General features: G+C 47.8%; 1 protein-coding gene across 5 annotated transcripts in view; it reads right to left on the bottom strand.

The window, feature by feature from the left end:
- Positions 1-12,730, bottom strand: part of ASTN2 (astrotactin 2) — a 1,047,731-nt gene that overhangs the window by 50,147 nt on the left and 984,854 nt on the right. For all 5 annotated transcript variants that reach the window (XM_070795372.1, XM_019966821.2, XM_070795370.1 and 2 more), the window contains one exon: positions 10,021-10,162. In XM_070795372.1, coding sequence (XP_070651473.1) covers positions 10,021-10,162 — 142 coding nt within the window. The remainder of the gene's footprint in view (positions 1-10,020; positions 10,163-12,730) is intronic.

Consider the following 12,730-nt stretch of genomic DNA (forward strand, 5'->3'; position numbering starts at 1 on the left):
GTTGCCATTTCCTTCTCCAGGGGATCTTCCCAACCCAGGGATCAAGCCCAGGTTTCCTGCATTGCGGGCAGACACTTTACCGTCTGTGCCACCAGGGAAACTTCCCCCCAAAAAATGTGGGAAGAAAAGGAGAAAGAAGATGTACAGACACAGAGAGAGTGAGGATAAGAGAAGTAGACCCAGGAGAGAGGAGAGCAAGGATGGCAATGGGAGGAAAGAGAGGGAAAGGAGAGTCAGACAGAAACAAGAAGAAAGGGACAAAGTGTGTGGGGAGTCAGGGATGATGGAAGAACAGGAGGGGACTCAGAGAGAGGAGAGAGCGAGAAAGGAAAAGATGCAGGAAATACAGGATGGAGGAAGAGAGGAGGGAAGGAAGTAGGGGAGGAGGAGGGGGTTGAAGAGAAAAAAAGAGAGACTGAGAAAGTTTCACAGCGGGAAGAAAAAGCCAGGCAAAAGCGCGGCAGGAACCGTCAGGCCCATCCTGGCTCTGTCCCTGCTGTGTCCTGGATCAACCTCGGGCCTCAGCCTCGGCTCTCAGAGGCAGCTGCCTCGACCCTAGTCAGCACGGGGGGTTTCCTCTGTGCACATCTCCTTCCCCCTAGGAGCTGAGAGTCCCCTGAGAACCCAGCCCAGCCATGCCCAGATGGGAGCATGAAGCTGGAAGAGGGAAGACGCACGGAGCCTTGAGCCGGATGAAGCTCTTCAACCTGGATTCCGACCCTTCTGTCTCTGATCACCGAGGCCTGGAGTCCACATCCTGGGCTATTATCTCCCAGCCTCCGAACTGATCTGAACTCATAAAACATTCTTTGGGGTGGTGGTGCCACTCCACCCCTCTCCCACGAATGGAGAAACACAGGCCTCCGAGGTGGAAATGCCGTGTCGTCCAAGGACTTGGAGCATCCTAGGGCCAGACGCAGGATGACCCGCAGGCCCCCTGCTTCCCATCCTCTGGGCGAGCACTTACGAAAGCCAGACCTGAAGGGCTCCTGATGACTTTCATGCATTTTCCAGTAAATTCTGTGCTGATTCTTGGCACAAAGAGAGGAAATGAAGAGGGCAGTGGAGGAATGTAAATAAAAGGAAACTTTGAGATTCATCTACTATGTAATTATAGTATCCATGGCAGTGGCCCTGGATGCTTCTTCAAGGCGCTGCCCAGGCTGTGCCCGGGCAAGGGGTGGGGGGTGTCCTGGAGGTGATGGGGAACCCAGCAATGCTACACCCAAGGCTTCAAGCCCCTGGGCTTTTGGAACAGTATTTTGGGGACAGGGAGCCTGCACTTGTTTGCAGAAACACATGGCCAGGAAACAATTCAGTCCATGAGACCTGGAGGTCCTGAGCACCTCAAAACTGGCATTAGGACTGTGTCCCCAGGAGGAGCAGGGATCTTCATAGACTTGGGGCTCAACTGTTGGTATGGCATCACCAGAACTGAAGTCTGGGATTCAGGGGGAGCCATGCAGCATCTGGTGGCAGGACTCAAAATCTGTTTCCCATAGTGTTTCCAACTCATCTGAGTAGGGAGCTCTGTATAAAAGATACTTTGGCCACTGGATGCAAAGAGCCGACTCATTGGAAAAGATCCTGATGCTGGGAAAGATTGAAGGCAGGAGGAGAAGGGGATGACAGAGGATGAGATGGTTGGATGGCATGGAGGACTCAATGGATTTGGGATATGCAAACTCAGGGAGATAGGATCTAGTGCAGTAATTTCAAATTGAACCTCTGGAAATAAATTGGCTGTATTCAAATCTTATCTTCTCCATTTACTAGCCTGGAGGCTCTGGTCAACTTATCTAACCTCTCCATGCCTTAATTGCCTAATCTGTTGCATAAGAGTAACAGTCATTGCCTTAGAGAGTTGTTCTGAGGATTAAGGTAGATAAGATTTAAGATGGGGTTTTTTCCAGTAGTCATGTACGGATGTGAGAGTTGTACCATAAAGAAGGCTGAGTGCTGAAGAATTGATGCTTTTAAACTGTGGTGCTAGAGAAGACTCTTGAGAGTCCCTTGGACAGCAAGGAAATCAAATCAGTCAATCCTAAAGGAAATCAACCCTGAATATTCATTGGAGGGACTGATGATGGAACTCCAATACTTTGGCCACCTGATGTGAAGAGCTGACTCACTGGAAAAGACCCTGATGCTGGGAAAGATTGAAGGCAGGAGGAGAAGTGGGCAACAGAAGATGAGATGATTGGATGGCATTACCAACTCAATGGACCCGAGTTTAGGCAAACTCCAGGAGATGGTGAAGAACAGGGAAGCCCATGGGGTCGCAAAGAGTCAGACATGACTTAGCAACTGGACAGCAACAACAAGATAGACAGGTAGGTAGCTACAGACACACAGAAACCTTGAGATGGATACAGAGATATGGTTCCAGATCACAGCCTGACACTCAGTGGATGTCTTCTGAACATTTGGTGAGAAAGGAAGTGAAGATGAGAAGTCAGTGTCTCCAGATTTCTGCATTGACTTCAACATTTTTCCAAAATCATTCAACAACTATTTACTAGATTCTTTACCAGCATCAGACACTGTTCTAGGCACCAGAGATATAGGATGATGAAGGCAGACACAGACCCTACCCTACACAGTGGATGGTCTAGTGTGAAAAGGCAGACACCAGAGAAGTAAAAGTGAAAGTGTTAGTCCCTCCGTCGTGTCTAACTCTTTGTGACCTCATGGACTGTAGCCCACCAAGCTCCTCTGTCCATGAAATTTTCCAGACAAGAATACTGGAATGGGTTGCCATTCCCTTCTCCAGGGGATCTTCCCAACCCAGGGATGAAAACCAGGTCCCCCAAATTGCAGGCAGATTCTTTATCATCTGAGTCACCAGGGAAACCCAACAGATAAGTAAATCAGATGCTAAATCACTACTGCTCTATTAAGTGGCATGGCTTTGTATGTCTGTGTGTATGGTGGGTGTGATCTACTGCAGATAATGTGGTCAAAGAAGCTGTTTCTAAGAAGATGACATTTGATCATAGACCTGAAAGAGCAGAGCTGGGGTCATGGGAAGAGTCAGGAGAAGGCCCTCCTGGGGAAAGAAGAGTAGAAGCAAAGACCCTAAAGAAGGTACATTCTAGCACTGTCTGCAGAGTGATGAGTAAAGGGATCAGGGTCAGATGAAGGACTGACTCGCTCTCCCACTGGAATGTTGTGAACACAGCAGTCAGCACAGTGACCCCAGGCATGACTGCTTAGGTAGAGCCGTGTAATAACAAAGAGTAGAAACAGCGGTCATCCTCTCATCAGCTATGAAGTACTGACAGTGAGCTGCAGACTATCTTGTGCTCTTTACACATTTTGGTTCATTGAATCCTCATGATCCTATGAAATCGTTCCTATTAGTAAGATGATTCCATTGTACAGATGACAAAACTGAAACTCAGATAGGTTAAGAAATCTGCCCAGGGCCACACGGGGTAGGTACTGAAAGTGAAGTGAAAGTCACTCAGTTGTGCCCAACTCTTGGTGACCCCATGGACTATATAGTCCATGGAGTTCTCCAGGCCAGAATACTGGAGTGGGTAGCCTTTCCCTTCTCCAGGGGATCTTCCCAACCCAGGGATGGAGCCCAGGTCTCCTGGATTGCAGGCGATTCTTTACTAGCTGAGCCACAGGGGAAGCCCTTAGGTACTGGAACCAAGGTGCAAATTTACCTCTGAGTTCAAAGACCTGAATTAAAAATATGTATGCGGCAGCGTGTGGAGAGGGATATGCCTTCAAAACATTTATTGCCCTTCCCTTTGCTGCTTTTTTGACAAGGTGATCATGGTAAATTCTTATGTTCACACGTCTTAGGACAGATTCAAAGCACTTTCTCATATACTATCCAGTTTGCTCTTTGCAATGTCTTGGGAAGGTGTAATTATCTCCATTTCATGGATGGATTAATTAGCTCCGTTTTCCAGATGAGAAAGATGAGGTGTGAAGTGCCTTTCCTGAAGGTCGGGGTATTCTTGTCTCCGGTGTTCTCTCCATTGCAAATGTTTGCTTGTAGTTAGAGGGTCCTCCGCCACTATCCCTACCGGGTACTTCTGAGAATTCCACGTGTGTGAGTGGACAAGGACAAGGCCAAGAGCAGCATGTGAGGGCAGCGGGGTGGTGGGGGGTGTCGGCTTGGGTATGACTCAGCTCTCTCTCTTCTTCTCATGTGACTCTGAACAAAATGTTTAGTCCCTGAAATCCCAGTTTCCCCACCTGTGATACGAAATATGATGATGAGGATGCCAGATCTATAGGGTTATGGTGAGGACGGAGTGAGACAGCACCTGGAACATCCTGGGCCTGGTTCCTGACACTGAGTGAGTGCCCAATACATGCTTACCATTGCTTCACCCCTGTTATCCAGGAGGCCCTGGGGCCTCTGAGAATTGGGCCATTGGTCCGGAGTCTCCATCGCTGCCTCAGTATGCAAGTCACAGAACCCACTGAGTTTAACCTTTCCATTTCACAGGTGAGAACATCAAGGCCAGAGGCAGGGGAGGAGCTTGGGAGAACTCCCAGGTCTTGCTGGGAGCAAGTGTGGGAACTGCTCCCAGTCCAACTCCTGACCTCAGGCTCTTCCCTCACCCTGAGCCTCTGGTCCCCCTGTGGGTGTGGGCATGGGGTTGCAGGACCCCGGCTTCCTTGGCATTCCTCTCACAGAGCTGAGGCCCAGAAGGGGAGGGCAGGCCTGCGGCGAGCCTCCGAACGTGTGGAGATGAGCCCCCACCCCAGGAATTAGGCCTGGCTGCTGCTGTGTTTGCTCAGGACCCTTTGGCAGTCGTCCATGCTCAGAGAAAGGCAAGGCGGCCAAACAAGACAGAGGCTAATTACCTCGGATAATAGGAAATTGGGGAGCCGCGACAAAAAGGGTGTCTAGGCCTCTGGCCAGGCGAGGGCAGAAGCGATGGATGCAGCTGGGTCTGACCCTTCCGCCTTGAGCGGCAGTCCCTGCTCAGGGTCACCCTCTGACTCCAGCAGCCCAAAGGCGCCGGAGCTGGGCACAGTCAGAGCTGCCGGGGACCCGCGCCCTCTGCTGCTCTTTGTTTTCATTCAGAAGTAAAACAAATGAAACAAACAAGGAAATTCAATTTAAACTGGCCCGAGTGCTGATGTTATACCAGGGTGAGCTTAGGACAAAAAAAAAAAGGAAAAAATCAGACTTGACTTTGACTCCTACAATCGGTCTCAACTCTGTGGTGCTGTGTAAAGTTACATGGATGGAGAGGCTGTGAAAGCAATTTGCCTTCCTAGGGTGGGGTGGAGAGAGGGAGTGGGGGTAAACGGGGGCCAGAGAGAGAGAGAGAGAGAGAAGGATGAACCAGAACTCGAATAAGCAACAGGACTGAGCAACTGAGATACACATATGCGTGAGTGCCTGCTAAGTCACTTCAGTTGTGCCTGACTCTTTGTGACCCAATGGACTGCAGCCCACCAGGCTCCTCTGTCCATGAGATTCTCCAGACAAGGATACTGGAGTGGGTTGCCATGCCCTCCTCCAGGGATCTTCGGATTCAGGGATCGAACCCACATCTCTTAAGTCTCCTGCACTGCAGGCGGGTTCTTGACCACCAGCCCCACTCGGGAAACCTGACACACACAGAGAAGCACAAATGAAGAGAGTAACACAGAGAAAGGCAAAGAGGGGACGACTGGAGCGTGGCAGACAAAGACAGTAAGCTATGCGGAAGATATTCACACAAGAGGCAGAACAAAAAGCCAGGAGAGATGGACAGAGGGGCAGAGAGGCATGGCAGGGTACAGCAAAAGTGAGAAGGTAAGAAAAGTTGGAAGAGCAAAAGCCCAGGAGGAGAAGAGAGGGAATGAGGAAAAAGTCCCAATGGCAGAAGGATGCATATCGAGAAATCTCTCGCTGGGGTGGGTCTAATCCATCTTCATTTTGAAGACCCTGAACGTGTGAAACAGGAGAGGATGTGAACATCCCGCCCAAGGTCCCAGAGACAGAAGTGGTGGTTGTGGGGTGTGAACCCAGACTTTCTGACTGAGACACCGTGCCTCTGGGCCTAAGCATCCGAACTCTTCCATCACCTCTTCTGGCAGCCATGGATGGAGGGTTTGATGTCCACCTGTGCTTAATTAAAACTCGGGAGTCTGCACTCATGCTCTTTTTTTTCAGCCTGCTGCTGCTGCTGCTGCTGCTGCTGCTGCTGCTAAATCACTCCAGTTGTGTCCGACTCTGTCCGACCCCAGAGAGGGCAGCCCACCAGGCTCCTCCGTCCATGGGATTTTCCAGGCAAGAGTACCAGAGTGGGATGCCATCGCCTTCTCCCTCTTTTCAGCCTGCTGCTGCTGCTAAGTCACTTCAGTCGTGTCCGATTCTGTGTGACCCCATAGACGGCAGCCTACCAGGGTCCCCCGTCCCTGGGATTCTCCAGGCAAGAACACTGGAGTGGGTTGCCATTTCCTTCTCCAATGTAGGAAAGTGAAAAGTGAAAGTGAAGTCACTCAGTCGTGTCCTACTCTTAGCGACCCCATGGACTGCAGCCTACCAGGCTCCTCCGTCCATGGGATTTTCCAGGCAAGAGTACAGGAGAGGGGTGCCATCACCTTCTCCTACTTCTCTCCAAATGATCCTAGATGCTCATTCTTCTCAGGACCAGTGGGACTCCCAGCTTGCCTCTTAGAGAGTAGCTCTTCCCAGATTATCCTGAGGAAAAAAAGAGACACTGAAAACCAGCAACTGGGTCAAAGAGAATGAAAGAGGAAGAAGAAAAAGAAACTAACATTTCCTGCAGACCTCCCCCACATGCCGTGCATTCTGGTAAACCCCATTCATGGAGTTTCTTCATGCTCTTCCGTACAAGTCTATGAGATCAGAAGATTCCCAGCCCCCTTTCCCAGGGGGAGGAACTGTTGTCTAGAGCAGTAACCCAGGGCCTTCCCAGGGGCCAGCCGTGGGTACAGGACAGCAGCAGGATGTACATCCAGCTCCGCTCATCTCTGAAGCCTGAGCTCTTTCCACTGCCACATGTGGCCTTTTTGGCCCAAGAGGAAGAAAACTCATTTTGGTTAGCAATGAGCAAGCAGAAAATGCAAAACCCCAAGAACTGACATTGAAACTCTTTTAAAACTGGAGACTTGAGTCGGTCAGACTTCAGGGGAGGAGAGCCGCCAGTGGGGTGAGAGACGGGTCCAAACAACACGCTGGCTCCTTGTCAGAGCGGCCCGCATCCCAGGCGCGTTAATAAAACTGGTTTCAGAAAGAAAATAAAGAAGTGTTCAGCGTTAGGGATGACAGGCTCATGACGAGCACGTTTCCAGGACAGGAGAAGAAATGATGCTCCTGCTTTGAGAGGTGGGGGGGATGTTGGTAAAGAGGAACGGAAGAGGTTAGGGAAGGTACTCATCACTCCTGGAGGATGGCAGCTTATGTGTCAGCTCTCGGGGTTAATTGCTCTTGGGGTTCCATAAAACATTCCCTCTCTTGACATAACGGGCCTGTAGGACTCCAGCCTGGGTAATGCTGAGTCCCCACAATGTCACCCAGAGACAGGGTCACTACTCACGTCTCAGCAGACAGGAACCACCTGCTGGCGCTCTGTCCCTGTCTGCTACATCTTCTCTCCCAGCAGTTGGAGAATGCAGGGGGAGGGAGTTGAAATTCATTACTCCAACAGCAGGGGCAGCAAGCACGATAGAGACAACAGCTAACCGTCCTCACACTCCTACTGGGGGCTTGTGACAAAGTGAGGAATTCTGGGGTGTTACTAGCTCATCAAATCCTCCCGGGCTCCCAGCAAACCAGACACCATATTGTCTGATTTACACACGGAGGGAAATGGAGGCTGGAAGGTTGAGAAGTTCCCTCAATGCCAAACAGCTGAGGAAGTGCAGGGTGGAGGTCTGCCTGCCTCCAGTCTATGCCCTCAATAAGGGGTGGAGGTCAGAAGTCAGGCAGCAGGAACTCTTTCCAAAATGCTGCTTTCTTCATACGATCATAGCCTTTAGAGTTGAAGAGGATCATAAAGCTCTTAATCTCGTCGCATACTTGTATTTCACAGATGCAGTGACCCCAAAGCTCAAGGGATTAGCATCAGAGTTTACTGATTAAGAGGCTGCAGATTCATGCTCCGAAGACCTAAATGCCAAGTCATTGCTGAAGGCCTGAGGTAAACACTACCACGGCTGTAAAAGTTGCCCACACGTCCCACTGAAAGATGTCTATAACCCATTGTACTTTAGGGATTCCATTCCTAGAGTTCTTGCTGTCCCTGACTGATCCTGCCTTTCTGTATAAAATAAAACCTGGGCCCCAACATCTATGACACAGTCATTGGCAGAGCCCAGGTCAGAAGCCTGATTTCCATCTCATGGTGATATATCTGAGTCTGGAGCATGAACACACTGAGTGTTACAATGAGCCTGAATGTGTCAAGAGCTGAAAAGAGCCCAGTGGTCTTCAGAAGAGTCACGGTCTTCCACAGAAAATAGGGATGGGATACGTTTTGGAGATGAGGAGTAGGCGCTCAGTCCACCAGGGAAGCCCTTTGGAGATGGGGGACATTTACAGATCGCGAGGGGCTACCCTGGCGGTTCAGGTAGTAAATGATCTGCCTGCAATGCAGGAGACCTAGGTTCGATCCCTGGTTCGTCCTTCCTTTCAAGTTGGGAAGATCCCCTGGAGAAGGAAATGGCAGCCCACTCCAGTGTTCTTGCCTGGAAAATCCCATGGACAGGGGAGCCTGGTGGGCTACAGTTCATGGGTTCACAGAGTTGGACACGACTGAGCAACTAACACATACACACACATGGCTTACTGAGCACATACTTAGACACTCTGCTAAGGTGTTCCTTATTGAATTCTCATGCAGATCTACAACCTGAGTTTTATTATTTCAGCTTTACTGAGGTTCATAGAAGCAAAGTGACTTAAGGCCACACAACTAAAAATGTCAAACCCGGATTTGAATCCATGGTCTGTGGTCTTTCATACTACCATTAGATTTTAAGTTATCTGAGGATAGAGATTTTGTCTTGGGCACATTTATACTTGCTTTCTAACAGTGCCAAGACATAGGAAATATTTAGACAGGTCTATTGAGTAAGTAAATGAGTATAAGTGAGTAAATAAAAATGTGAGTGAATTAAAGGATGAATAAATAAGTGAAAGAATGATGGAGTATAAGAATGAATGGATAGGTAGATGAATGGGATGGATGGATGGATAAAGGAAAGAAGAAAGGGGGAGATAGATGGAGAGATAAACAGTGGATAGATGGATGGATAAGCAAATGAATCAATGAATAAAAGAAAAAATATGAGTGAGCTGAATAATTAATTGGTCAACAGTGCCGTAGTCAACAATGGCAGCTTTCTAGATGGGAGAGGGAGGTGGCTTATGGCTTCATAATCAGAGAATGAAGAGAGCAGGTCTCTAGAACTCTCTGTTACAGCTCTGTGGCCGCATATGAATGAAGAAACACTCACTGAGTTGGGAAACAAAGACAATGAGCCCCTTTCCCCTCGGAGATGAACAGGTGAGTCTCAGATGAGTCAGCGTTTGCATCTCCAGACATTGGGATGCAATGACTCTGTGCAATACTCCATGAAACAGTTATAATGGTACTATTACTAAGGGTCTGGATGGACCTAATAGTGAAAGAGTATATGTATATCCTACAAATGTATATAGACTTTAGATATGCTGATCTACCATCTTTCAGAGGGGATGTCATGAAATTGAGAAAAGAACACCACGCAGAGACTCCTGTCTCTGCCCTCCTTGCAGACTTGCTGTGCCCCCTCTCTGGCCTGCTGTTTCTTCCTCAGCAGGAGGAATGGTTCTGAGTAACTGGCTTCCTAGGGCCCTTTAGCACTAGCAGTGTATGATTCTGTGACTCACTGTGGTGATATTTCTAAATCTTAGCCTATCAAGGTGCACACACAGACTGGTCTATAAAACACTTGGCTGGCCTGGACAGATTACTCATGCCTTGCCTCCCAGACTACTTAAACTTTTCCTGTCTGCTTCACGCTCCCCACATACAAAGTACGTCTTACTTGTAGAGACCGTCGGGCTCCAGACACTTGAAGATGACGGAGTAGATACTGACTTCAGGGACCTCTCCATGGCTTCGACCAGCTGCTACACAAGATGTGCCCAGGCCAGAGAGTAAGTCATCGGCAAAACTCAGGAATTCTCCTGGAGGGAGACAAAGAGAGATGAGCTCCCCAGCTCAGGCCTTGGTGAGCAGACATTCTTGCTGTTGTCCAAACCCATCTAACGTCTGGATACCATTATTAAGAGGATTAATGGACAGAACAAGCACAGGATATGAAAATGACACAGATCAGGGTCTACTCCTGATGACTCTTTGCTTAAATTTCTGTCTGCATTTTCTCAAGTGTGACATGAGATACTGATACCTACCTTTATAAGATTCTAGCAAAGCTCAAATGAGCTTACTGTGCAATGAAAATGCTTGACAAGGCAACAGGAGGACAGTGCTCTCTGTCTAGAGTAACTATTTTGGCCTTGTCACTGCCATTTACTTCCTCTCCCCTTCTTCAGCAAGCTTCTTTGGAGTTGCAGTTTCCTTGCTCGCATGATGAAGGTGTTGGACTAAGGATGTCAAACAGGCCTCATGTCACATGGTCACTGTTACACATCGGTACTGGCTTCATGGTGTGTTATGCTGAGCTGGACTGAGACTGTTACAGCTAACAGGGAAAGAGTTCCATGACTGATTAGTGATGAAGCTCATGAGACAGGAAGGGACAGTAGACGAGCAAGTGCTTTGGACCCCGTGATTCCCAAATGTTGGTCTAGCCATTGGATTTTAGGAGGCTGCTGAAGTTTACTAGAAATAGGGCTAATCAGAAAGATGAGATGGGCATTCCTGGTGGCTCATTGGCAAAGACTCCACCTGCCAATGAAGGGGACACAGGTTTGATCCCTAGTCTGGGAAGAGCCCACTGCCCTGGAGAAACTGAGCATGCGTACCACAACTATTGATCCTGTGCTCCAGAGCCCAAGGGCAGCAACTACTGAGCCCGTGAGCCACAGCTATGAAAGCCCACGCACCTAGAGCCCACGCTCCACGACATGGAGACGCACAGCGAGAGGCCCGCGCACTGCAGCAACAAGTAGACCCTGTTCTCCACAACTGAAGAGCCCATGTGTAGCAGGGAAGACCCGGCACAGTCAATAGAGTAACAATTTTAAAAAAGTGAGCAGATACGTCTTTCTATAAAATAAAAGAAGGGAAGATGAAGACTAGAAAGAATAACTAAACATCTGAAATCTTGGGATCTAGGCTTAGCCTAGAATTTGCTGTATAACTTTGGACAACTAAATTCCCATCTCTGTACTCCAGTTCTCTCCTCTGAAAAGTGAAGGTACTACAGTCACTGTTTGGATTTCTGAGAACATAAAATAAAAACAGCTGTGCACAAAGATTAAGTTATGAGGATAAACACTGTGGTTCTACTTACACTAGCAAGGATTCTAAACCAGCTAAATATTTAATGATAGCAAGACAGTAATATTAACTATAGGTCAATGATGCAATGAAATATTTTATAGTCATCAAAAATAACATTGAGGAAAACAAAGTTATTTGAAAGGATATCCATAGCACAGTAAGTTAAAAAAGAACAGTTTACATTATTACAGAATAATTTAATTTTTGGTGGAAATTTTACATGTATATCTGTCTTAAAAAAGGAATAAGATATAGAAAATGCATAATATGACTTTGGAAAGTGAGATAATGGGTACTTTCTCTTTTAGTTTTGCTTATCTATCTTTTAAAAATTATCTACAATGGACATGTATTGCTTTTGCAACAAGAAAAAAAAATCAATGAAAATTACTTAAAAATTAAAGTAAATGAGCCAGACTAAATGGCCTCTGGGGCTTCCCTCATAGTTCAGTTGGTAAAGAATCTGCCTGCAGTGCAGGAGACCCGGGTTCAATCCCTAAGTTGGGAAGATCCCCTGGAGAAGGAAATGGCAACCCACTCCAGGATTCTTGCCTAGAGAATCCTATGGACAGAGGAGTCTGGCAGGCTACAGTCTGAGGTGTCGAAAGAGTCGGACACGACTTAGCAAGTAAACCACTAAACCACCAAACGGCCTCTAAGTCTTCCAGTTCTAAAACACGATGATTTTAGAGGCAAGTGAGGTACTACATGTAATATGTGATATGAAATGAGATGAGGCTTCCAAACTGCTGACTCCTTGTTCTTCTTCATGCGTGATACGGAGGGCTTTGCACTCTTTTCCTTACTTAGATTCTCAGCAATAAACAAGAGGAGGACGTCTGTTCAACTGTCTTCTCTCCATGTGGGATTAAGGACGATCCAACATGGTAGAATCATCATGAAACAGTAACACTGGCCGTGTGTCTGGGAAGACATGGCACTTCTCTACCAGGAAACTGAGTGGACAGAATTTACAGATCACTTCCTTTTGGTCTTTTAAAGAAGAGTTTCACCTTCACTCACAAGTGAGCCATGTGACAGTCATCTGACTGAGCCGTCCACATGACCCTGGGGTGATTCAGACAGTCAACAGTTCTAAAACACATTTGTCCCTGCGGTCCAACAGTGTATGTCTGATGTGTCTTTTGTTTCCTGCTTTTTACAAAGAAAAAAAAAAAAGCAGACTTGATACATACGTGCCGGAGCAAGTGTCTGAATCAGGCTAAAGTCAGGACATACAAGTTCAGCTGCTATTGCCAGACAGACTTGGGACTGAATTTGAGTTC

The sequence above is a fragment of the Bos indicus genome, chromosome 8 (genome assembly GCF_029378745.1).
Source record: "Bos indicus isolate NIAB-ARS_2022 breed Sahiwal x Tharparkar chromosome 8, NIAB-ARS_B.indTharparkar_mat_pri_1.0, whole genome shotgun sequence".
NCBI lineage: Eukaryota > Metazoa > Chordata > Mammalia > Artiodactyla > Bovidae > Bos > Bos indicus.